General features: G+C 42.1%; 2 protein-coding genes across 5 annotated transcripts in view; one reads left to right on the forward strand and one right to left on the reverse strand.

Moving 5' to 3' along the window:
- Positions 1-15805, reverse strand: part of HSPBAP1 (HSPB1 associated protein 1) — a 38336-nt gene extending 22531 nt beyond the window's left edge. For 2 of the 4 annotated variants that reach the window (XM_087732352.1, XM_087732351.1), the window contains exons 1-2: positions 15669-15805; positions 2974-3159 (exon numbers count right to left, since the gene is read on the reverse strand). In XM_087732352.1, the coding sequence (XP_087588478.1) occupies positions 2974-3159; positions 15669-15705 (223 nt within the window). In that variant the 5' untranslated portion in view covers positions 15706-15805. Of the gene's footprint in view, positions 1-2973; positions 3160-3758; positions 3881-15274; positions 15478-15668 lie in introns of those variants that run through there. The other 2 variants (XM_087732354.1, XM_087732353.1) reach the window with 2 other exon arrangements.
- A 325-nt stretch (positions 15806-16130) lies between these two features.
- Positions 16131-27408, forward strand: part of SLC49A4 (solute carrier family 49 member 4) — a 68084-nt gene continuing 56806 nt past the window's right edge. Inside the window, exon 1 of the mRNA XM_087732349.1 lies at positions 16131-16604. Coding sequence (XP_087588475.1) covers positions 16136-16604 — 469 coding nt within the window. The 5' untranslated portion in view covers positions 16131-16135. The remainder of the gene's footprint in view (positions 16605-27408) is intronic.

The raw sequence follows: 27408 nt of genomic DNA on the forward strand, positions 1-27408 counted from the left end.
TTCTTCACAGTAAATTCATTGTCTATTCACTTTACTAAAGAACCGGAGAAAATGGTCAAAATAAGAAACAACTGCATACAGAAGTCAGTTTTGTGTAAGCTTTCTTCTTCCTTTGTAATTGCTGGTGTGCTCCAGGTAGCCATCAGATAGATGGGCTGTAATGCTGCATTTTCTCTGCCAGAAACTCAACTTCCATAGCTGCTCCCCACCCTTTATCTCACCTCAGAAAAATAAATCTTTCGGCATGGCTAGAACTAGATAGCGATTTCCTGATTAATAGCACCTTCATTGTTCTTGTAATGAATGCTGGTACTCTCTCTGGAGGTATCTCTGTCAATGCTTAATCCTCTGATTGTATTTTTTCCCCTTTTATGGACACATACTATTTAACTTGTGTAATCAGACAGAATACTATCAAACACACAACCTTAGGTAGGTACAAATAATTCACACAAATAATACTGCTAGCCCCTATGTTTTCCATGTTTCAAATATGCCTTCCATATCTATATGCCTCAGAAAGCTCCAAACTAGCAAGAAAAGCAAATATAAAATCCAAGAAACTTCCACCAAGTTGCCTCATTTGCAGTTCTCACTTTTTTATATTAAGGAATCTTCAGTTTGGGAATCCCCCCCTGCCAGGCTGCAGATGTGGCACTAAAGAAAGATGAGAAGTTGTCACAGTAAGAGGTCTCAAATTATTTAGGATCTTCCAGATGAACCTCATGGCTTAAATAATCTCAGAAACTCTGAAGCAGTCATTTCAGAGCAACACCAAAATATATCCGCAAACAGAACAGTTTCTTTCTTGCCTATGTTTCCAACTCAGTAGCAGGAGTTTGGTCCCATCTAGTCTTAAGGCAATGAATCTGTTGTAAACATGGGAGGAACATTCCAAGAGATCAATACAATTTTAGTTGTATTCTCCTGTTGCTTTCTCTAATCACATCACTGCCTCCATTTCATCTGGGAAAGTTAGCATGAACAATGATAAGAAAGAGAGGCCCTCGTTGAAAAACAATGTTAAGCACACAAGAATGAGATCAACCATCTTCCAAATGACAGTGGTACACGACATGTATTACATTATTTCAGATTCTGAGATGGCTTGGCTAATGGCTTCACTAATATATCCTTACAATGCAAATTTTTCATAGCATCACAGGTCTCATTCAGTTACAATATAACCCCTGAAGGGTCTACCCATTTCTAGCTCACATTAGCATATAATGGAGGTTCCTGGAGACAAACCGATTGCTGCCTAGGCATTGATGCCTTTATGAAAAAGCAAAATACAGATAGATGCAACTTCAAGATACAAACTCCAATTTAAATCCACTCTACATCCCTAGTGACTACAAGTTATTGTTAAGTGATGACTCATCTACTTAGTTGGTAGCATCAATCCATCACTTAGCTACATAACACTCCATCAATCCCATCAGAAGATTTCCCAGCTGGAATACCCATTTGGCTCTCAAAAAGTGCCTACTAATTAATGGAGACTAGGACCAAAATCATCCTTTTATCTGGTAAGCCCTCCATATTACAACTGAGATATGTTAACAAGGTATCAAGGAAAATGTCATACATATGCAACTTCTTCCCTATTGGCAATGGGATGCCTTTTACATGTAGTGCAAGAACTGGCTGATACCTCATCGAACTATAGAGACATTATTGCAAAGATGTGTACCAATGTATTAATTCTACACCTCCATTATCCCATCTGTAGAAAGTAAATAAATAACATGTTTTCCCAGGAATGGCGTAGGAATCATTAATCCATGCTGGTAAAATGCTTTGAAATCCTGAAATGCCAAGTAATTTCCTTCTAACACTTCTTTCTGTTTCATCATTTCTCTTTCAAAAATTGAACATGAAATAATATGGTCAGTAACAAGTGTTGTTAAGTAAGATAACGTGATGTAATCCTACCGCTTCCATAGGAACTGGAAGACCCTAATCTGGAGTCTTTACGCAGACCCTGTATTCCAAGAAAGACATGGTCCAACTGAAGAAGGTTAGAAGAGCACAGAAAGAATAGCTAGGTAGGGTCTAAAAAAACATGACTTATATTGAACATTTTTTAAGAACTGAGTTTGTCTGGCCTAGGAAAAAAAAGATTGAAGGGAGACAAGATACTTGAGGCAAAAGGGAGAAAGTGCATGGCAAAATGTATGTTGGTACGTAGTTGGGAGGGCAAAGGATGTACAGGGCATGAATAAAGCAATGAATAATCTCTAAAGTGGCTAGAAGATTGCCATCTTGGAGCACGCTTCCTGTATCTTCCCTCCCTGGTATGAAACTCTGTCCATGGATAGACGATGACTACTATTGTGTGGCTACAGACCAAAATAGAGTTGTAGTATTTAAAATCAAGTGCAAAAATTGTCTTTCTCCCATGGCATGTTCCTAGATGTCTGAGTGAATCTGGAGGGTTAGAGGTGAGATTATTGTACCAGTGTCAAGTAATTTTCTCAATGCTTTATATTTGTATAGCATCTTTTATCACAGAACTTTAAAGTATTGAAAACAACCATGGTCCTATAAAACCTCTGAGAGAAAGGTGAGTATTATCACCATTATCCAGATTAAAAAAAACGCAAGATAGACCTGTTAATTGGTTAATTTTCAATGCACTCAGGTTTGTGGATATGGAAGCTCAGCTCACATGAACATTTGAATCATGTAAAAGACCAGGACCAACCACACATACTACAAAGCAAGGAAAGAAAACGGAGATGCTCGATTCTCATATGGTAGTGTTACCACCAGACTTCTTACTAAGAATAAACACACAACAAAGAGAAAGGAGAGTGCCACTGTTGGCCAAACCCGATACCCTAAAAGCAAAGCCTGTGGTGAAAAGTAATACATTAGAGAGTGAACAGTGATAATGGAGAGGCAGAGGACTGCAGAACATAAAAAAACAGAGCTGTAATATGTTACACCAGTCCACCTCAATCTCACCTAAATCCACTGTCTTCAGACCTAGCCTAAACTGGATTGTCTTCCCATCCAACAGTGCAGAAAGGTATTTCGCATTCCAGTGCAGGGCTGGCCAGTCGCCAACCATGTTACAGAAGACTGCAGGTTGCTGTAGAGACATCACAATTTCCTTAGCTTTCCCAGGAGTAAATGGTTTGACATCTTCACCTATGTAAAGAAAAAAAAAAAAACAGCTGTAGAGAGATGATTTATGATACATGAAGTGTTACCTATCACCTCCCACAGCATGGGAAACATTAAGAACTAACACCTCCTTCGTTTATGGTTGATTATTATATTTGTAGATTTTTTTTTAAGTCAAATTTCTACTGCAAACAGTGAAAGAACATTCCTGCACTAAATTAAAGTTTAAAGCAGTGTATTACCATACAAAATATATATATAAAAAAAAAAAATAGGCATGTGCTTAGAATTTTCACTTGTGGCTTGGGCAATAAAGCACTGTAGCCAAACTGTTTAGAATTAGTCTAACAATAAAAAAACCTTATGAATAATGTCCATAGTTTAGAGAACATAAATTTTATGAGTAATAGTCTTTCTGCATGGGATTCTTTCCAAGAAGTGTACAGCATTGTCAGAGATGACACACCAGGTTCCTACGCGTTTGATTTAAACCAAGAAACAGCACCATAACCAAATTAGCAGGTATTTTTAAAGCGTTTTAAAATTCCTTTTCATCTACAAAATTTTAGAAAAAGGAAATTGTGCCAATCCAAGAACTAAAGTAACCCGAGATTTCCACTTACTCCTTTGCTGTTTAGAGATTTATATGCCCCACTGAAACTGTCAAGCTGAAATGCTGGCAACCTTGAATAAACTCAGCACTGTCAGAACAACTTTTCTTTAGGGACATATTGAGAATGAAAACCTGATTTAAAAAACAAAAAAACAAAAAAACCATAACAGCTCCATAGATCTGAAGCAGTGGACTACAACCCCAGATCATAAAAAAAATCTATTCGTTATTTTAACCTCTGTTGAAGTTAACTCATCCAGAATTTGTATCTGTATAATGCCTACGATTTAACATACTGAATCAATTCGTATGGTTCCCCATGACTCCTAGCAGCTCATTTAAACCAAACCAACCAATTCACTCACTCTATTTAGGGTTCAAATTATGGTCTGGCATGCACAATGGGTTAAATAAATACAGGAAAACAAAATTCTCTTTACTGCTGGGTGCTATTTTTGCCTCTCGCTCCTCCCCATGTGTGGGTGGTGGGACAGGTAGTGGAGAACCAGCCAGTCCCACACAGGGCAGCCCAGCAGTCCCAGCTGGGGGAAACACAGAAGATGATCCACCAGGAACAAGGTCACCAAGGAAGGTTCTTCACGACTGTTTCAAACATAACAGTTTAAAATAAATACATGAACGCTGAAGTGCAAATGGCAGGAATAAGATGAACTCTGTGCATGCTGTATGCCAAATCTGTTTGGAAACTGTTTGTGAGTCCCCCTTCTTTCGGCAGGGTTTATACTCCAGCATAGCTGTACTTTTTAATTTTCTAAACTAAACTGCTGTCTTCACACAGATTCAGCGGCAGGTATCAGGGCTGGGGTCTCCTACAGTCAAGAGGGTCCCTTCTCCCACAGACCTCCGGGGAAACTGAATCACTCTCTCCTTCCACTCCTCATGAAAACTCCAGCTTGAAGCTTTAAAACTAAAGACCTCCAATATTTTATCTTCATGGAACGTAAAATTTTTAAATGGCTTCCCTTTCTTAAGGCAGATGACAGGAGGGAGTCTGGATTTTGGTTTGTTTTCCACATTTGCTCTCATACGCAGAGCAACACTTGAGAGGATGGTGTTGCTGTGACACAAGAGATGTCTACGACACTTGGCCTTCAGTCTCACGCTCCAGCAACTTGCACAGCCAGGACATAAGGAGGCCTCACGGGGACCGTATGTCTTACCATATGGTCTTCACTACCCCCGGAAGGAGGCTCTGGGGGTTTCTGAGCAATAGGTTAGTGTACCTAGAGGGAGCAAGGCCAGAGAAGGCAGAAAGACCATCTGCAGACACAACGGACCGTGCTGGTGCAGCTACCCGGAGCTGGCGGCGAGGCAGGGCAAGAGGCTAAGGCTCAGCATGTTTTTTTTGCAGTGATGCTGCTCAAAGACTAAAGGCAAGACTCAGTCCAGATCAGAACGCTCCCAGAGAGATTTATAAAACTTCTTCCGTCTCTTAACAGGTGCAATTATAATATCGCGCAGAAGTGGCTTTCACAATGCGGGAGCTGGCTCGCCTTACATACCTTTCAGATTTTCCAACTTGTAAAAATGAAATTATTCCTGCTTAGACTAAGTTTATCACCGCATGGCTGTCTTCTTGACCACTCAATTGTTTTTGTTTTAAGGGCAGTGCATTTACTTATTTTAGAGGATATAAATCCAAAGAAATGCAAGAAATTGGCGGCACTTTTTTGGAAGATTTTATAAAGCTGAGTTTTATTGCAAAAGCTTCAGGTTTATCCTGAAACTTCAGTCAACAGCTGGGATGTGCTACAAAAGCAGAAATTGTACTGGGAGAGACACGAAGGCTCATCAAAGCCAACTGTTGTTTCTGTGTAGCTTTCAAATGTAATTTCCACATGCATATTGTGCTTTTGAAAGGTGTGGTTTTAACCACAGTGAATATACAGTAGGAAGTGCAGAGCTGAAGCTACTGGGAGAGTTTGTATCAATGCCAAACCAAAAAACACAATTAGACTAAATAGCCTCTCCTCTACTGAACGTTAGCTGGAGGCTTTTGTCATGTCACCACTCCCTATTCAGCTGTAAACCTATTTCCCTATAAAATTTAGAAACAATGAAAGAGGACAGTCTGTCTTAGTAAAATGCTAATCATTCCTATCTTAAAATCATTGTTAAATGAGTATATATCTTTTCCTGATACAGATAATCACATACAATACAAATGATTTAATCAGCAGTGAAGTTTGAAACGTTTTAAAAAAATTTAAAGCATTAGAGAAATGAACATTAAGGTTTTTTGCAAAGGGTATTCTTGCCAATTTTGTGCAAAGTGTTTTGATTCAGTTTTATGTATTCCTTGGTGAGAACAGCAGTCAGCTAAACATAATTCTTTCCCCATAATATTTGTCATGCATATCTAAATGCCTGTTTGAGAAAAGGCACACGATAAAAGGTAAATATCATATACTACATCAAATAGATATTATGATAATTTGGAGAACTCTGCTCACGACCAACAGAGATTTCTGATGGAACTATATGCTGTAGGAGTAGTAAAAAGTAATTAAAAGAGATATCTGAAGATATCTCTTGAAAGAGAGATTAGCAGAAAAATTTGTAATTTAAAATAATAGTAATCTTTTCCTTAGTTATGGTTATCATAGCTTCACAAAGACCTCATACACTGGGCTCTTGCTTCTCAGTATTTCCTAACCTGAAATTGATGGTAATTGATTCCTAGGCAAAACCTGAGGTTGTATAGCGTATATAACGGCATACAGTTTGGACACAGATGTGTATAAGCACAAGGTGTATAAATAAAATGTGTTGTAAAGAAACAAAATGTCCATGGCACATCTTGGGCATTAGATACCAAATTCCTAGGGGAGATCAGGTAGCAGGAGAGAATAGAAATGCATATTCCCTTTGAAAAGAAAAGCTCTGTTGGAGTCTTCATTTTCTCAGTTGTACTCTGATCCAAAAGAGAAAAGGACTACTGTTAAATTAGTTCTTTCTATCAGGCTCCACAAATGATGTGGCTTCCCAGTACAAAAGGAAGCAGGAATAATTTGTCTCATGTTTTGACTTTACACAAGGCATGTATAGAATCCAACCAGGAACTGAAAAACTGAACCAAGTTTTAGCTCAAGTTTTGTAACTGTGACAGCTTATATAATTGGTGAAAAACGTAGGTGTTCTTTAGAAAGGTAACACATTGCAAAATAGAGATCTTCCAATTAAAAAAACAAAGCTCTCCAGTCGTCTTTACATGAAGTGTTGTCAAATACGAAGACTTATCCAGGCTTCAGCACTGAGGGCAGGTAAAAGAAAAGCAATGAATTGGCTAAGTACTTTGCAGCAGACTTTGTGCTTCTAAGAGAGAAAATAATTTAATGTTTCTGATTAACAATTTTTCTGAATAACTGAGTGGGGTTTGGGAATAAAGAGTTTAGCACAGCAGGCAGTCTGACGAAAAGTGGACTTGATCAAAGTTGTTCAGAAGTTAAATGTACTGTCATTAAAAAGCTAAATGTACTGTCATTCATTTAAAATAATTTAGCAAATTAGAAGAGTTCATTAGTGCGTGGTAGTTGGCTTCTGCCAAAACACCCTGCTGCTTAAATATGAGATTTAATTGAGAGGTATTAAAATTATTTTCTAAAAGAGGGAGTACAAGGAAATCCTGGTAACATATTTGGTATAAGCATCGTCAAATTGTTTTTCTTGCAAATCTGTAATGCTTCATTATCCTTGTTTCCTTAAAAAAATTATAAAAAGTTAAAAGAAAAATTGGGCATTTTGAATACATTAATACAGAGCAGCCACTCAAAAAATCAACTAACCCCCAAAATCTTAACTATCCAACAACCAGAAGTGGGAAAAGAGAAGGTATGGGGGAGGATGGGGAAACTCTCCAAACCAAAGAGAAGTGACTTGGTTTGGAGGTCAGACTTAATCATTTCACAGTACATTACCTCTGTAAATTAAAAAACAACTTTAAATAATCTGCATGTGATTACAACGTTATGCACTATAATCAGCCTGCTCTGAGCAAACAGAATGCATTTAAATATACACGAGTACTTTTCAGGATATATACCGCATGAACATCTAGGTATTACTTCCTGACCAGTTACTGCTGTTACTATTATTTTTCGCTCTGGGAATGTCAATACTACAGATGCAGCATAGCCGGGGGGGGGGGGGAATCTAACCTAGATTTGCACAGATATTTTGGCTACTGAAGGATAGGCAGCAGTTGCATGGAGCCTCTCAGGATAGACCGGTCAAACGCATCTCTGCGCTGGTAATACTGGCACCTGAAGCTTACTCTGGTAGCCCGGAGTCTACACACCCTTCCTTGGCCTCTGTGTCTGCTACTGCAGAAGGAAAAAGAAAAGAAAGAGGCCAGAAGAGGAATTTGTATTTGCACTCACTTTCCAGTCCTGCTGCAGCAGGGCTGAGCATCTTCCAGTTTTTCTTACAGTAAGTCTGAGTGACTCAAGACGAAGTAAGATAAGAGCGTGGGTTATGCCCTCAAACCTCAAACTGTCCTTCTGGTAAAGAAAAGGAAATATCTGCCAGGCTTCTTAGGGGTGGGCTAAGAGGTTGAGCCCAGAACACAGCACTGGGAGGGACTTCCCGCCCCTGCTCTAAATGACGGCATATCATCTCAAGCATACATTTATGAAATTCCTTCCTAAATCCCCTAGGGCTCTTCCTAGAAAGCTCTTTCTGAACCCCTGGCCAGCTTCTGCTTGTTGTCTCTTCTCCTCCCATCCTGTAGTGCACTTTTATAAAGCAGTCGTGTCGGTTTTCAGCTAACTAACTGAATGCTGAATGACCTCAGCTCCTCTGGTCTCCTCTAGTAGAAATGCTTTCCTTTCCCTCCTTGTCATTACAGCTCCTGCCTGCATCTTCTGCCACCTGAAATACCCCCTTCCCCTCCCACCCTCCCAAAGCCAGGAAAATTAGGATAGGTACAACTGACAGAAGTCATACTAAATGTATTTCCAATTAAGTTTGTATACTTCTTATTGAAAAAATTGCTGAAAGCAAAGTGAAACACAATGAAACTGCAGCACTTGTAGGATAAATGGCATTTCATTTTCTTTTGAAGGAAAAGACTATGGTCTTTGACCAAAACCTTCTATCAGGATACAAAAGAGTTTCTCCGAAGGAGAGATTGTTCTTCTTAAGCCAGGTTGCTACAATTCCACCTTTCTGTCTGTTTGGGGTGTAAATTACACCCACCTGCTGCTGAGGAAATTTAGTAGCAAAGCCGTTTCTTCCCAATACCCCACCAGCACTGATACATATTTCTCACATTTCCTAATAGATGGGAAATTTAATACAAAATGTAATAGTAATGTAACATTATGATTGAAAGTAAGGGAACTGGTACATCAGGGAACTAACATCTATATTTTTAAGAAAAAAGAATTTGTTCATGTTGTAAGTAAAGTTTATATCTATTTCTTTTTCTATTCCTTGTTAGTAGTAAATATGAATGCACTACTCTTAAATTGATGAATGCACTGTGTAAAATTCACTGTCAGAAACTGTACCCATTTATGACTTTATTGTTGTCCTATCCTGCAAACTTGACTGACAAGAACTTCAAAATGACAGCTGCAAAAGAATCTAAATCTTCTAAAATACACCATTTTCCCATAAACTATTGTAGTAAATAGTCAGTAACAGTCAACAGTATTCTAAAAATACGTTTTTTCCCATAAGCTATTGTAATAAATAGTCAATAATACAACTGAGCCTTTTGAATTTGATCTGCAAAGGGGTTATGATGGAAGTATACAAGACTTTGTTCATTATTATAATACATAGGATACAAATTATGATTAACGACTGAGTCAATTAGAGGTATAATTGTCAGAATGAAATTATACTTTAAAAGAATAAAAGAAGTATTTTTGAATTACATAAATTATTGACTTGAAAGAAACCAGAGAGACCTGCCATGTGAAGCTCAAGAACAGTTTCTGAAATGCGTAATAACCAATGTGCGCAATTAGGGTATTAGATTCAGGGACTGCCATTATTATAGGAATATTAAACAAAGAGCATGGCTATTATTCCATCTGTTTACATCGTTCCAGTTCTTTCAGCATGGGTAAAACAAGCAGAAGTGAGCTTCACCTTTGTTTCAAGTTGCTATTTCTCTTGATAAAGGTTCTCATGCAGCAACATGAAATTTGTCTGTGAAAAACTGTTAAGAGTGTATGTTTTGAATCTTGGGGTTCATATAAAGAATGTAAAATCTTGCTTTGACATAATGCAGAGCTAAGGATACATTTGACCTAATACAGCTCACCAAAATGTGAACTACCAAGCTCTTCTAATTTCATTTTCAACCTTAACATTTCATTAAAGTTAGTTCTTCTTTTTAATATAAATATTAAACATAAAAGAAACTCTGTTTTTACTGAAAAAGCACAGCCTTATTACATAGAAGCTTATCTTTCACAACTTTATAATACAACAAGCTGCTGCTAGTGGTATCAACATATCTTTACCATCTTCCCTCCAGAGATTTTCTTTCTCTTTTCTTTTTCAAATAACAACTGCCTGCAAAGTTTCTTTATCTGTAAACACCAAGAGCTAAATATCAGAAAAGATCAAGGACTCTGCAGGCCCAAATCTCCACTCAGATATGCATGAACTCTTGTTCTAATCAGCTGCACCTGCTTTTCTGGAGACTGAAGGTGACCTTTAATTTTAGAAGAAACCATGACAGTGCTGCTGCTTTGAATTTTGGAAGCTTCTTGCGATATGCAAAATTTACCAAAACTCAGAGTCTGTCAACCTATTAGTATGTCTGGAAAAGTCCTTTCAGTAGAGGAGTTTCAATATTTTCAGATTCCTTTTAAACATTAATGTTACTATATCAACCATTGACTAACTCAATACTAGTATCGGAAGCAATAATGTCTTCTGTATCTAGTCGCCAAAATAACACGGTACTGAGAAATTTAAGATAACCCCCTGAACATTAGCAAAACAATAAAATTGCAAAAGGTTAAAGTTGCACTCTTATACCAAGACATCCAAACTGCCTTACCATCGCTCTTGTTGAAATACTCTAATAGAAATCAAAATCCCATGGTACTGTATCTACTCACAAGAATCTCATTGTGTCTGTGATCACAAAGCGCAGAATAATTTAATCTTAAATCATATATGCCCCTGTTCAGAAAAGCTCAGAAATAATCAATTTAGCCTCTTCTTTCTATACAGAATTACATGATAGAGAGTCACATTTCCAAACAAACAACATTTTGTGAGCATTATATCTTCAACATGGATCTGATCCCAAACACCTACCCAGACAATCAGGTCTTCAGAAGACTCATTTGGAGACCACACAGCATACCTATTGTATGCCAGCCAAGCGTGACTAGCCAGACCAACAGAAACAAACTCCCTAATGCCTACATCATTAATTATATCAGAGCAATCATTAAGTTACTCTTTGCTGCTTCAATGTAAGAAAATAGGAGAACCGATGACAAAGTCTAATAAAAAATGAAACACATTCACCAGAGACACAATGGACAGACCAGGACCAGAGCAATATGATTAGCTCTTCTTGCTGGCATCAGAGACAATGAGATCTACACTGAGGCAGTCCTAGCCCAAGGAGACAGGTGGAGATTTTCAGCCTGTACTCCCAACTGAAGCCTAACATCCTCGTGTGACTCAGTTCATTTCCATCATTCTCAGGTTTTTGGGAAGACAGGAAACCATCAGTCTTTGAAACTGGATTTCCCTAACACAACTTTGGGATGCAAAATACTCTACCGATGTTATTTGCAGTTACTTGCACATGGCGGCCCTGAATAAAATGAAAGAACATAGGGACCATGGTCTGCTGAGGTTGGACCTTCAACATAATGTCCCTAGAATACCTAAGACACTGAGCCTGAAGGCTGTCTAAGTGAGGTAGGGAAGTAGCCATCAAAATGAGCTTGGATGAAAGACATCATACAGCTTCCACCTCCCCCTCAAAGAAGATGCAATTGTCATCTGCATGTTCATTGTTAAGCAGGTGATGAATGACAGAACAAGCAGAAATGGAGTACAAAATGATTTAAATGTCCTCAAAGCCCAAGTCAGGTGTGACTTTTGCATATTCCTTTTGAGAGCTACAGTAAAGAACCTACAGCGTGGTCTACAGGGAATCTGGTGAGACGTCTTTCATTGGCCAACCACAAAGGTAGCCTCCAAAAGAGAAAGGAACTACCCCACATCTCTCTAGAGGGCCTTACAATGGGCCCTGGCTCACCACAAACCTAGAACCATCTCCACTACAATGGTCACTTTGCAATGTGGCTATCATAGCCTGCAATCCAAAGGTATAAATGAATGCCGACTGGATAACACTGATATTTGAATTTAAGAATAAAACTGTTAAGCTTTCATAAGCTGAAGATGTGTCTTTTTGTTTCTTGTTGATACTAGAAAAAAGAAAAAGGAAGCACTGTAAAACCTTCTTCCTCCTGAAGTACAAGGAAATCATTTTATGATGTTAGAGCTGGAAGTCTACCTCCCAATAAAAAAGAAAGGCGAGAAAAGATGCTGAAAGGTACAGAATGCACAGATTGGAAGTTGCCCAAACCAAGTCCAAAATAGAGCAGAACCCAAACAACCCGTTCCTAAGTTGTACCTTAACTAAAAGGAAAGGGATGTCAAAACTTGATGAGGGAAGAACGGGATTTGCTCACACCTCACAGGCTCACCTTCAAAGGTGTTGTTCAAGACAGGGGGTGTAAAGAAGAGAACTGTTACAGCTCCCTGCTACACTAGTGCTGTTTATGGCAACTCTGAAACGACATTGTCACAACTCCTGCTGAAGTCTAGAACTGGAGGGATATCACTGGAAAACAGGCCTCTTTGGATGCTGGAAGGAATATTCAGAATTGGCTAAATGCCACTTTTGAATCTTTGAATGAATTTCAGGTCCTGCCTATTTTGTCCCAAAATGCTTCTAGCCTTCGTAGGGCATGCAATCAATTGCTACTTGTCAGATCGCAAGATATGAGCTGACACAAGAAAGTACGAGACTGCACACGTGATGTTAGGAGTTGTTGGGAGAGAAGCATTAAGAACAAGGAGATGCTCAAGTTCATCGAATCACTCTGAAGAAAGTCACGTGGAGAGCAAATCTGTCAAAAACACGATAACTGGAGAAAGCAAATGGCACTTCCTAATGCTCTAGGAACTGGGGGTTGCACCATGGCGGGCATACTCTCCTGGACTGCTCAGCTCAACCATCACATGATAGGTGTGTTTAAGTTGAATTAGACTCTCCAGATGCCTCAAGGTTATAACAAACCTGTCAAAGCCTTCAGTTTATCTTAATAAGCTGGGCTTAAATCAGCACAGTCTAGGTGCCAACTCATAAGCGGATCAGCCAGGCCTGCCTCAGGGATGGGATGAGCATTTGGCAGCAGTAACAGCTTCAGCCATATAATTTTTATCCATCACCACTAGTCTATCAGAGCTCCAGGCCACCAGCTCCTCCTAAGATGAATTCCAGAAGGTTTTAGGCCAGACACAGGCAGACAGGCATGAATACAGAGACACAACCACCTGGAGAGCTTTTAGGTTAGAAATGGAGGCACCTAACAATGGATATGCTATCGTGGTCGGGCAACTAGTAACTGGATGGGCTTCTGTACCACAATTTTGGATCTAGGTGCCAAGTCCATGCAAGTCCTGCTATAGGCGTGAAAGTTCTGGGCCAGAAGACAAAATAACGTTTCCACTTGCCTGGATACATGTGCACTTCATCTGATAGTATTCAAATCTCTTTAGCTACATTATAATGAGGTTAAAGCAAGAAAAGATTTCCCCACCCCAAATATTACAAATGTCAGTAATGAGAACAGTAAAAATGTCACCACACGGAGAAAAGAGTGAAATTAGCATATTTAGAGAAGTATTATACCCATGAGTGAAATAATGCAATCAGCTAGCTGCAAGATAAAGCTAATTTGGTTTCCAACAGTTTATCAACAATGCACTGCTCCTTTACATTAACAAATTTAAATGGTACCATATCCTGCAAACAAGAATAATTCACACAGAATATTACACTGTGTTAATTAAATAGCTGGAATAGAAAAGGTCAGGCCATGACTGAAAGATGCGCATATGGGTTGTGAAACTATGAAAAGATGGAGTAATTTCAAATCAAGCAATTAAAATAAATTATTTAAATCATGATTAAGTCAATAGTAAATAACCCTAGATCTTCTGAGCCTATTTTGACAGCTCCTTTCTTTTGTTGATGTTTCTCAGAAATTTCTCTTTCTTGCTGACCCACGCAAGAGTCAAACTATGTTTAAACCCATCATAAGATGAGGTGACTTGGATAAGTTATCAAAGACTTATCCTGCTTGTATTCAAGTTTCCATTTTACTATGCAGGTAGTATGAAGCAAGTTTTGCAGTTAAAGGACACTGCAAAGCCCCACTTGCCTTATTTCTGGATGGGTTTCCTGCCACTAGAACCACCAAGAAACCCCCACAACTACTACAGTTATTTGAAAAATGTTCAGAGAGAGAAGTATTTTTTCACTTTGTTTACTTCTGCAAATGACAGCACTTTGTCTTCGGCACAATGCCACCGAATCAATTACATTATAGTAGTAACACAGCGATTGTAAATTGAACGAACATTTTGGCATGGGCTAAACTATGCTGAGGTGGTAATGTACAAAAAAGACCTAGTAAAGCAGGGAATTAATCTTACTTAGAGCCCCAAAGCACTACTGGAATATTCATCGGTCACAATCAAATCTGAATCTCGTCCAATATTTTTACTGTGTTTTATTTTTGTCACTACAGTTGTACATGGCAAGCTCAAGTTTTAGTTTACTATCTGCATGTCCCCCCCGTTATTTAATTGTGCATGAATTTTATTTTTCCTGGGGAATTTCCTGAACTTTTCTAGACAAAATCTCTTTTTCTTTCTGATCATAGTTCTGCTGCTTTCAGTTGGTATAAACTTCCTTTTTGCACCTTCAGTGCAATTTCTAATTTGAACCTCAGTCTAGCAAACAGAGCTGTGTAGGCTAAATGATAAGACAATGTGTGTACATTTTGGGAAGAATTTCATAGGAGTGCATGGAACGGACACGATGTGTGAAATTCAGACGTATGCTGCCCAGCACATCAGAGTTACGACACTGACAGTGGATCTAAAACCAGCTCATGTGGATCCCACTGTTCAGCTCTCCCCAGTTAAGCAGACAGGCATTTATCACGCCAACTTCCAGACTTTGTGACAGAATGCCGAAGCAAGCCAAACTGAAATACCTCATTTTTTTCAGGGAAGATGAAGCATTGTGCAGCACACGAGCCATTAATTTTACGACAAGTGCAGATGGTAGATGTACAGATAAATACTCACGCAACCTAATGGAATGAATATATACTTCAATCTACTTAAACGATAAGAGTTTCTAATGAGCTTAGTGTCGCCCACATGATGGTATATTAATCTAAATTCTTTTAAAATGGATTTAAGTGCAGGCTGTACCTGAATCCTACTGTTTTTCGGACCATAGCTGGTTTGTATCCACCTCAACACAAAACAGTTTACTTGTCCCTTCAGAAGAGGCAAGCTCAGCTGCAGTACTTCCCTGCATGAAGGCACCCAGGCCCGCTGAAGGGCCAGCCTAGCTCTGCCCTCTGCGGCCGCGGCGGCACCGGGCCCACGCCGGAGAGGGACGTGTGGGAGGCGGAGCTGAGGGAGAGGCATGGAGGCCCCGCTCACGCCCCCGCCTCGCTGCCCCGCGGCCTGCAGACAAGCCGCGCTGCCGGGCCTGGGCCTCGCCGCGCAGTCGGGCCGCGCTAGGCCGCAGCGCGGCGGGCCCGGGGCGGGGCGGCGGCCTCCGCGGCTGGGCGGGCGCGGAGGGGCGAGGGGCACCTACCCGGCGCGGGAGGACGGCGGCTCTCCGCCCCGGCCATGCTTCTCCGGCTCTCCCTCCGGGGCGGCTCCGGGGGCTCCCCTCGGCACCGCCCTCGCTAGCGGAAGGGGGAGCCCGGCCCGGGCGCCGGCCCGGCCCGCTGCGCCCTGCCCCGGGGGGCGGGGCCGCGGGGGCGGCTGACGGTCGGGGCTGGCGGCGGCCCCCAGGCGGGGGCTCCCCGCGTACCCTTCGGTGACACCCGAGGGGCCCCTCGCTTCCCGCAGGCCGCCCCGCTCCTGCCCCGGGACCCCAGTCCCCTCTCCCCGCGGGGTGACGGCCCGGGGGCTTCCCCGCCCCCGCGGGGCCGCGGCTGTCCGCCGGCACGGCTCCCTCCCTGCGGGCGGCGGGCCCGGCTCTCCTCCCCGGCGCCGCTTCCCTCCTCCCCTCGCCGGCGGAGGAAGGAGGCGGCCGCCGGCCCTCCCCGACCGCGCATGCGGCTGTGCCGGGCCGGGGCAGCGCCGCCGCGCTCGGGGGTTGAAGTGTGGGTGTCCCTTCCCCGTCCCCGTCCCCTCCTCCCCGGCGGGCCCCCGTCAGCGCCCCCGCAGATGGGCTTAGGCTGGAGCAGCGCGGAGGAGCGGCAGCCCCTCCTGCCGCCGCCGCCCCAGCAGCAGCAGCAACGGCGGCGGCCGCAGCCGCGGGGGCCGGCGGGGGGCCCGGCGGTGCCGGTGCGGCATCTGGCGCCGTTGGCGGGCCGCGTCTACGGGCGGCGGTGGCTGGTGCTGCTGCTCTTCTCGCTGCTGGGCTTCGCGCAGGGCCTGGTGTGGAACAGCTGGGGCCCCATCCAGAACTCGGCCCGCCTGGCCTTCGGCTTCAGCGGCTGGGACATCGCCCTGCTCGTCTTCTGGGGGCCCATCGGCTTCGCGCCCTGCTTCTTCTTCATGTGGCTCATGGACAAGAAGGGTGAGCGGGGCCGGGGGCGGCGGGGCCGGGGGGTCGGGGCTCCCCGCCCCGCTCCTGCGGCTTCCCCCGGGCCGGGCGGGGACGCGGCGGCCGTGGCCGTGGCCGTGGCCGTGGCCGTGGCCGTGGCCGTGTCCCGCCGACGCCGCGGTGAGGGGCGGCGCGGTGGTCGTGAGGCCGGGGGAGGGAGCGCCGCCGGCCCGGGGCTGCCCGCTGCGCTCGGGGCTTGTGGCCTCGGCCTTAAAAGGGGCTGACTAATGCTTTCAAGGCATCATGAGCGCTATTTTCAGTACACTGCTCAAACAAAGGCACGTCAAAGGCCGTTCACAAGGAAGGCACTTAAGCTGTTCCTAAAGCGAAGAGGAATTACGGCATCTTAAGTGGTGGCTGAGGTGTGGGACTGGAGATGTGCTTCCTTCTGGCATTGCCATGCGGGTGTTTGACCTGGAGATGGTCGTGTTTTCTGGTAATCGGCTGCGATCCAAGTGTGTTGATGATTGGATCAAGGAATGTCAGTGCTCAGGGCGGCCATTGCATCTTGAAGGAAATAACTTCATTTTTAAAAGCAGACTGGACATGAAGTCAGTGGTTTGCTTTTAGTTGCACTAGGGAGGTGCAAAGACGGCGAATGTAAACCAGAAGTTGCACTCCAGGGTTTCAGAAGAAAAGCACGAGGGAGAGTTTCCTATTTGCGTCAGGCCGTTGTGTCCCAGTAGCAAACTTCTGAAAATGCTGTTTTTCTTTGGAGAACTTCTCCAGCACCTGCGCAGTTCATCTGCGGTTGCCCTGGGGACCACTCCGGCGAGGTCAAGTACCTCTGTTTGCAGATTTGAGCTTTTGGGCCTAAATCCACAGAAGCGTTTAGTCTTTTAATTCCTGTTTAAACAGGCCTCTAAACAGGAGATAGGAGCCTACGTACCCTTGTGGCTCCTGATGTTAAGTGCTACTCATTCCATTTATTTAGGAATTAATAGCTCATTTGTGGGAAGGGAAGGGGGGAAAGTGAAGGCAGGCAAGCAGGGAGAAAGGTTGTAGCTGAGAAGGCCTGTGTCTCAAAATTGGAATTGCTTTTCCTAAAACTGAAGAGGCATTGGGGAAATAAAACCTATTGGGCTGAAAATACGTTCTCCAAATGAGTCCATGGTGGCTGTACAGCCAGTCTCCTCTCAAGCAATTTAAGACTTAGGTCGACGCTGTCTGTCTAGACTCCTGTATAATAGTGTTGTTAATTATCTTTAAATTAAACTAAGTTATTTTGTTTTGTACAGTGAAGACAATGACTCTGCTCATGGTATGAAGGAAATAAAGCTCAACTTGAACCTGTGCTTATAGAACCAAGTCTGTATTTTTATGTTTTCATTTTCTACAAAGTTGATTCTGAGCGATGCAAAGAAAAAATAAGTATTGGAAAAGTTTTGAAGTAACTCATGGAAGAAGAAGCATTAGTGTTTTGTTGTTGCTTTAATGTGATTGGTAATGTAGTTGCTGGATTTCTTGGTTTCATGTGTAGCTTGTTTTAATGAGAATATGTATACAAGTATTTTCCTCATTACCTTAACTGATTGCTTGGGTGGGTGGTTTTTTTGGGGGGGATGGGGGGGTTGTGTTTTGGGTTTTTTTTTTATTTCCATGTTCATTGGAGATACTGATATGAACTACCTCTTTGCTCTTGTTGTGTTGCTTTCCTTGTTGAGAGAATTTTGGTTGATAGCCTAATTAGAGCATCTCAACTGATTGGCTTTACACATAGGGAGTACATAAGGGCTCTGGAGCATGTTCTTTGCACAGCAGCAGATTTTGTGGGAGTCCTGTTGTGTTTCATATTGTTTTCCGAGTCTGGATGATTCCCACGGAGAATGTGGTGCTGTTGGCTTTGGAAGTGGCAGCGGAGTCCTGCCACTTGGTTTCTCAGGGAGCAAAGAGGAGAGCTACTGCCGCCCAGCTCTCCCGTGGGGCACGTTTCCACTGGAGGCATGTTGTGGGGAGGTATCTGCTGTTTGGAGTACGCATGTTCTGGGAGGAGCGTGACTCTACTGCTTTGAAGCTGTAAAGTTGGATGGGTGTGACCTTGCAAGAGCAGTATTTCACTTGCTTAGGGGTACAAATGCTTGTTGTTACACCAATTTTACTCTCTGTACCAAAAATATAGAGAAATGACACCATTTACTCTCCTGGCTTCAATCATCTGTCATTGGAGTTAGCTAGTAAAAGAACTGTCAGGAAAAAAATGTATTTGTGAAGTGTCAACATGTAAAACCTGGCATGTATCAGAAGTATGACACTGTAGATGATGCATGTCAGAATTTGAGAGGAGATTCTGCTTTTAGATAGTCCTATACTTCACAGTCAGAGGTATATCCAACTGATATTGATATGTATCTGCCTGCTGTCAGTTAAGTCTGATTTTGTGTTATGATGCTTCAGACGAAGTCCAAAAGTTTTTGTCTTTTTGGTTTTTTGGTTGTTCGTTGTAGCATATAGTTTGAAACATAATCTGTTTCCATTCCAAACTTCTGTTGTATTATTTGTGTGCCGGTTTCTTATTTCAGTACTGCTTATAAGGGTTTGGTAACTTTTTTTTTTTACCTTTTAACTAATTAGAAGTTGAAAGATTAAATATTAAGCAATAGGCATGTTGGAAGAAGCATCTCTTGGGCCGCATGATTCAGTTCCATCACAGCTTCTCGGAGAAGTGTAGGGTCTTCTGAGAAGAGAGGACAGCAGTGTTTATTTTTATTACAAGGTATGCTAAACAAGCTCTGAATTATCTGTTCTTCAGTTCTGTATAGAAGGGATCCAGGATGGAGAAATTACACTTTTTTTTTGTTTTCTAACCTCAAAGTGTTTCTTGGTCTTTGTGACCTTTTCCCTCCTGGCCTGCCAAGCGTGTGTTCTGGGTTTTTTTTTTTTGTGGAGGCCTGTTTGCAGGTGACACAGGTAATGCAGTTGGAGAATGGCAGGAACATGTGAGCTGGGAAAGATGTGTAGATGGCATCTCTTGGATCTCTGGTGAATTTCTGCCAGAGATACTACAGGCAACCGTACGCCTCCCCCAAGGACTCGCGTGACCCAGAACGGCTGTTGGTGTCAGAAGCGGTGTGGCAAACAGTCTTGGTTGGCTAAGCCCACGTTCCTGTAGATCTATAGGGATTTCCTGGGTTTTTTTATGAAATTGAGGGTGCATTTTCATCGGGAGAGTAGTGATGGTCTTAACAAGGCTGTATTTGTGAAAAATCTTACTTGAAGGTCTGAACAGACTCAGTAGGAATACGCAAATTTTTTTGAAGGGTGATAACAGTGTATTTTAAAGTGTGTTTGAGATATTGGCGGAAGCTAGGATTTAGCTGGTGTTTCTGTAAGGCGTGTATATTGGAAGCTAGTTTGTATTTTTTTCCTGAGCTCTTGTTCTCAAAAATACATTCATTTTCAGATGCTTAGATCACAGCTGGAAGTTTTTCTTTGGGGAGCAAGCCCTGTTCCTGCCTCCCTTCTTTCTCTGGCTGAATGGAGACTTCTACCAGCATGCTCTTCCTTGGGAGCCTGGAGGAGCTTTCCATGCTCCTTGGCTAGGGTGCTGTCATAGGGACAGTGGTGGCACCTGTAACACTTCCTGGTCCTGTTCTGGGATGGGTGCATGTTGAAACTCAGGAATTATGTGTGCGTGCGTCATTTTTGAGTATGTGCCACTTTGAAGCAGGTTTGAAAACCCTTTTCCATAAGTAGAATTACAGGTGGTGTCTTGGTTGGGTGGTTTCTTAGTGAAGAAAGGTTAAAAGTGCCATGGAGCTAGATGTGTCTTATCTGGTGCATTTTCTTCAGCAATAGGATTAGAGAGTCCTTGTTTAAATGATAATTACCTTTAGAGATTCAATAAGACTGAAATTAAATGGGAAATTACTTCCGTGTGCCATCGGATGGACCCTTGTTGTTTACATGATTAAAATTAGCTACAATTTGTTACCTGATGCTTGAGTGTTTATGGATGTTTTGTGCCTTGAGTGTTTCATTTCCAGAGAACTGTAAATATAAGCATACAGAATTGTTAGGATGTTTATATATCTAATTCCTATTGAAATAGAAAGCTTACATACTTCTATGGATCTGGTTCACTGTTGTTTTTTTTTTATTAGTTAAGTTCATTGTTACAAGGTGAGACCTAGAAGCTATATATACTGTCAGTCTTCATTATGTTCCCATATGATCATGAAGAGGCAATGAAGAATAAAATATTTTATGCTAATTTACATTAAACAAATCGAACAGAATGGTGATATTTTTCATTAATTTTTGGAATACAGTGAACACAGTTTTATATTGAGTTTGAAGAAATGTGACATATTACTTCTAAAAGTGAAATGTAATCTGTGTCTTGGTCCTTTTTTATAAAATGCTATATGCTTACATGGGTTACACAGACATTCTTATAACTTTATTTTGCTGAAATTAAATTTACATAGCATTGTTATCCTAGTGATTAAATTATGAAGTAGAGAGAAAACTTCAATAATCAGATTTTGTTTTTTAATGGAGATTGGTTTGTCTGTTGAAACCATGAAGGTTTTTACTTGTATGAATAGCTATTCCTTTCCTGAATATCAAACTCTTGATTTCATTGCTGTCTCCTAAATCAAGCTTCTCAGTTTCCTTTTCTGAGACATTTGATAGTTCTTATCTCTTCCACCTGGGAATTTTGAGGTTAAATCCTTTAATTCAGTCTGACAAAATAGTCGTGAATATTGAGTACAATACTAAATTGGGCCTTGCTAATATAAAAATGTCTTAATAACCATTCTCTGTACAAAATAAACTACACACGGTGGATAAAGAGATTTCTGCATAGCAGCTTTCAGGTTTTGAAGCTCCCGGATCATCACTTTGTACTACATGCGTGGAAACCCTGATTTTGCTTTCAGGGGACGTTTGGACTTCTCTAACTCACATCTAGGGTGCCTGGGACAGAAGGGAGAAGACTTCAAGTGAACTTGTTCTCCCCCTAGATTTTTGTCTAGGCGATGTTTGTGAAATGCTTTTGGTTTTGTTTTGAGAGATGTGAAGGTGGGGACAGAGAGCAAAGAGGAAGCATGTTGTTGTTCCAGAAGTCAGTGAAAACGTGAATGGTCAAATGAAGCCAACAGATGGGGAAGACTTTCTTTCTCCTAGGTGTTTCCATTGCGCTTGGTGTCTCAGGGTCCTTGTCTGCCATTCAAGCTCTCAGATGACGTGGTTTTTAAATATAAATTGGAGCCTGTTACTAATAACTTAGAAAAATTGCAGGAGGTCTAGTTGCTGATAGGTATCTCTGTTGACGGACAGTGTGAAGTACTTGCCATGGTGGCACTCACAAGAACATACTGATTTTTTAATGGAAGTATTCATAGTTCTGTCATATCCCAGGCGATCATAAACACATGAGGTTTTGATTAACAGAAGAAGGACAAAAATAGGCAAATCATGAACCTTTAAAGTCTAAGGATCTTCATCTTGTGGCAAAGAAACACATTTTCAGCTCCTTTGTGTCATGATCTCAGAAACAGAGTTTTCTTATCTCAAATGCATGACTGCAAGATATGTGGCCCATATCTCAAAATGACCAATCTGATAATTCACGGGTCAAGTTCAAGCGTAAGCCTCAGCTAAAGATGCCTGGGATAAGACTCGGCATAAGGCTGTAAGGCTTTAATATAATTTGGTGAGATCAAGCTAAAAAGATTTACACACTACAACAATAGGAAAGGTTTATACAGACGTATGGTTTCAGTAGGGTAGTACAGCCTACAGGAAAGAAATACCCATGGGAAAGCTTACAGGTATGAAAATGTGGGTAGAATGGAAGGAGCCAGTGAGAAAGGAAAGCGTGATGTTTCTGGCGCCTGACTGACATGCTGGGATTACAGAGAGTAGTCTTATCATAAGCGACTGATTCTACTCAGTGGCATTTATGTTAATGGCAGAGGTCTTGTTAACGCCAACAAGAGCAGCAGAAGGCTCTCTCGGATTTAATGAAAGCTAAATGTGAACTTAGGTGCTTCAGTTTTTTTTTTAAAAGGGGGGGGGGGGAAGACAATGCCTTGACTCATTTAAAGTGAAAGCTGTATATATTTGGTGAAAAGGCAAGTGATTAATGCATGTCAACAAAGTGGAAAAGAAGTTTGAAGGAAAACATCTGTTTTACCCCAGTCTGTTCTCTCTCATCCTGTGGACATCTTCTACTCCATGCTATGAACAACGCGTATTTCATTGTCTTATAAGTGATACTGATCCACACTTATCAAATTCTGTGAAGGGGATTAATTTTCCTAAGCTACCAGATCTTGGAAGAGATGAGATGAAGTGTTGTTTTTATGTGGAAAGATGAAAAAAGTAATTAGAGAGCTGAATATAAGTAAATCCCACTAGAGCAGTTATTTGATCAGCTTGATTTTACAAAACTTATTTTGATGAGCTGCTAGCGTGTGTGTTTGTATAGACATGCTTTTCCTCTGCACCATCAGAAGAAAAGAAACAGGGAAGACTGAAGCAAACTTAGCTTTTGTTGATTAATTTTATGTACTGTGGCTGCATGAAAGTCCACAGAGCACATGTGCGATGCTTGCAGAAGTGAGGACTCACTAGGGAATTGATTGGCCCACCCTCACTGGAGTCAGGCGTGCTGCAAAAGACCACTTGAGATACACAGAGTGATTAGCAACATAGAGTGGTTTAATTAGGATGTGATGAGTTGTATTAACTTGATGCCACTATGATTCATCATAGCAGTACTAGCTTGATTGTTAGCAGCACTTCCCATACCTCCTGATGGGCCAGGTTGAGTTGAAAGCATCAATCATGGCTGTACACAGATGTCCTCTTCTGGAGCTCTTTCTGTTAGATGGTATCACCCCCAGTCTCTGCTTTATACTATGTTTCCACAGACATTTCTCTTTATACTACTACCCTTTACGCAACTCCCGTGCTCTTTGCACTCTTTGCACACTTCTTTGCAGCTGTGGCAGCGGTGCTAGGACAGCTGTTGGAAACACCACATACTGAAGAATATCAGGAAAATGCATGCTGGATTCGAAATAACTTTTTCATGATGGAAAGTAAAATGCTAACATGTTTGTCGCTCATGTGGGAATAGTAACGGCCACATTCTCTGAGGATAATGTTATCCTGAGGCTTTGGTGCACTGAACATAGAAGCACACTGAGCGTGGGGTATGTAACTTGCTATACCTGGATGCTGACAAATTGATGAATAGGGAAATAATTTACTAGTGTAAAATACAATCCCTTACTTTTATTATGCAGCTGTTAACACAAGCAATATGAAAGCACTTAGGCATCCCAGAACTGGGTCAGGACACAGTTCCAGCTGGGAAGATATTTTGTCAACAGTAGCTTTCAGAAGTTGACTACAGAGAGTATAATTCTAGGGCAGCCGTTCTCTGATATCTCCCCTGTTATATGCTCACCTATTTTCACTACCCCTCACAGTCTTCTCTTGATGCAAATCCTTCCTAATCTGACTGCTTCCTCTTCTCTATCTCCTCCTCACCTGTGTGTCTCCTTGCTGTCGTGGTGTGCCCATCTTGTCCTCCAACTTCCCTCTGTCCCCCGCTCCTCCCGCTTGTTGAGGAGTGGAAGAGGTTGGATGTGAGAAGCTTGGGGCTCAAAGGAGTGAGAGCAGATGTGGGAAAAGCCCTTGGATAGGTGGGAAGAGATAGAAAGAAGGGGAGAGTATGGGACAAGGTAGCAAGTGGGTGAAGCATGGGATGCACAGATGCAGAAGCGAGATCTAGAGCCAGAGGGCAGGGAGAAGTGGGGATGGGAAAGGTGGAGGAATAAGCTGAGTAGGAGGCACAGGGAAAAGGACGCTGTGCGTCTTCCCCAGCAAGCAAGAGGTGGTAGTAAACATGACTTAGGCAGCCAGCAGCAAATGATGGGGGTGGCGGGTGCCTGCACCCCTCCTGGGCTGCCTGCACGACACCCCAGCCATGGGTCAGCAAACACAGCTTTGGTGAACTGTCTTGAGAAGCGCTTTTAAAACCAGGAGCTGGGAAGTCTCTTTGAATGCAATTGGCCTTTTTGCCTTTTCTTATCTCCAGAAGGGTCCCAGTCTTCTGCCTCTGCACAACCCAACCTCTCAAGTCTGCCTGGCAGTGCCTCTTGTCGGCCAGAGGATGTGTTGGCTCTCCTTTCACCCTCCTCTTCCCCAAGGCACCCCGGGCCATGGCCGCCTGCTCCCTGCGGGGCTCCCCAGGCGCTGCCGATGCAGAGGAGGGCGGCTGTTCCTTCTTGCGTGGGTTTGGTGGTGACGGATGTCTGGCCTCGTGGTGGAGGCACCAGCGGATGGATGCTGGGGTGGATGTAGCCGCTCTGGCTGCCTCACCCCTTTGGAAGGCCTTGCGGACGGGACAGAAAGCACTAGAATACTGTTACGTTATCTACTGCTTTGCTGCATTTTAAAAACATTTAAATGTTGCCAATCTCCTTTCTTCTAGAAGTTTTTAACAGTGTGGCAGCCGTGCCACATAAAGATAGCTGGTGCTAGCTTCTGTACCATAAATGACAACAATAATTCCACTGTTATCAAAGTCCCTTGGGCTTCCTCATAGATTTTTATTATGGAAGTAGTAAAGTAGTTAGGAAAGTTGTATTGCATTTGTTTTACTAGCTGTATGTTTATACTGTATTTATAATTCCTAGCTATTAGTTTATAATTCCATTAAAGAGGAAAAAGAGTGGATCAGGTTTTGGCCTGTGAAAGCTGAATCTGCTTCCTTTAAAGAAAACAGTCCGTTACCTCTAAAGAATGAGTACGATATTGTTTATTTTTCCTCTCAGAAGAAACTAAGTGTGAACAAAGAAAGACCATTTCCATTTGGTAATGCTGAACTAACTCAGCTTTACTGATTTCTAAATTCCAGTAACAGCATTACCATTGCACAAACAAAACAAATTTTATTCATTATTTTTGGTGGATATTGTTTTCAGGAATTAGTTTCATGTTAAGTTTTAGGAGTGAAAAACAAATCTGAAGCAAGTGCAAAAATGAGGTTCGTTACTCTTTAATAAAGCTCAGATATTTTCTGTATTGCCAATTTCTACCCAATTTTTTTTTCTGGTAAGAAATGCCCTGCTTATGGGAAAGGAGCCATGTAGAACAGGGATATTTGCTTGCCTTTTCAGAGCTGAAGAAGTAGACAGTGCATAGCACAGGTCCTGAAATAATGTTCCCTGTTGTGAAATTCTATAGTGTGACACTGCCAAACAAAAATATTTGGTCTAAAAAAACCACCAAAACCAAGGTCAGTGCTGAGATGAGCAGAAGTAAATTGAAGAAACATGATGTTTTGGTAATTCTCTGTTAGAATACTTTGCAAGATTTCTTGGAGAACATTGTTTGGGTTCTCCCAGTGGCAACCCAGTGCAGCCTCCGCTGAGCAGGCCAAAGACCTCACTGGTAGAAGTTTCTTTAAGAATTTTTTTAGTTATAATCCTGGGGCAAGGGAAATAGTGGCTTCCTCTCAGTGGTGACATTCAGAGCTATTCCATCACTTCCTGCCATAATTTTGGTTTTCTAATGCTTCTCACATGCATGTGCTGTTGTGGCTCTGTAACCATGCTGTAACTATAATTGTGCTGCAGAGGCTTGTGATCAATGCTCCAACTTCCTCAAAAGCTACAAATTAAGCTTTCTCATGCAGATTTGTAGTAGAGAGGATTTTTAGATTTTTCCTCTTTTTAAAGCTGGAAATCCATATGACTCAGTGGGAGTGATGTGTTTTGAAAGTGAGAGGTCTTCTGCTTTTTGCAAAGTCTGCTGATGTTTTCCTGGAATACAAGATGTCAAATACAACTGCACTTAGAACCTTTTTGTTTTATTTGGTTATTTTTGATGAATGCCATCACTTTGGAATATTTGAGAAAGGCGGAGTTGTTATACTTTAATTGATTAATCACGTGAACCTAAAGAATTGATCAGGAGCCTTAAAAAGTGTAACAGGTTCAGGACCCATTACAGTGCTGCAAACGGTGTCTTTTAGGATGAGCCATGTACCCTAAATAGTGCCTGATGCATTTTAATGTTAAAGTAGAATCATCATAGAATCATAGAATGCTTTGGGATGAAAGGGACCTTTAAAGGCCATCTAGTCCAACCCCCCTGCAATGGGCAGGGACACCTTCCACTAGACCAGGTTGCTCAGAGCCCCATCCAGCCTGGCCTTGAATGTTTCCAAGGATGGGGCATCTACCACCTCTCTGGGCAACCTGTTCCGGTGTTTCACCACCCGCATCATGAAACATTTTTTCCTTATGTTCAGTGTAAATCTATCCTTTAGTTTAAAACCATGACCCCTTGTCCTGTCGCAGCAAGCCTTGCTAAAAAGACTACCCCCATCTTTCTTGTAGGCCTGCTTTAAGTATTGAAAGGCCGCAATAAGGTCTCCCCGCAGCCTTCTCTTCTCCAGGCTGAACAACCCCAGCTCTTTCAGCCTGTCCTCATAGGAGAGGTGTTCCATCCCTCTGATCAAAGTAACATGGAAAATGTTCACAGAGGGGAAAATTGAAAGCTTACTCCAGTGGCCTTTCCTACAAGTCACAAGACCCGCGTGCTTGTTACGTCAATGGGACTCTTAAGGCTTTTTTCCCCAACTCACGGCAGGGATAGTAAAAAGGAGAAACTTTGCACTTAGTGTCCTGCTTAGCAGATGCACTAGGCAGTATTTAGCGTGGCTGCCAATCCTTGCTGCATGGTTGCTTCTTGATACGCTGTCATGGCAAAGCAAAATGCCTCTGTGTTTCTTAAAACGAAGAATTTTGTG

The sequence above is a fragment of the Nipponia nippon genome, unplaced genomic scaffold, assembly GCF_047370975.1.
Source record: "Nipponia nippon isolate SJK-2023a ecotype South Korea unplaced genomic scaffold, ASM4737097v1 scaffold_5, whole genome shotgun sequence".
NCBI lineage: Eukaryota > Metazoa > Chordata > Aves > Pelecaniformes > Threskiornithidae > Nipponia > Nipponia nippon.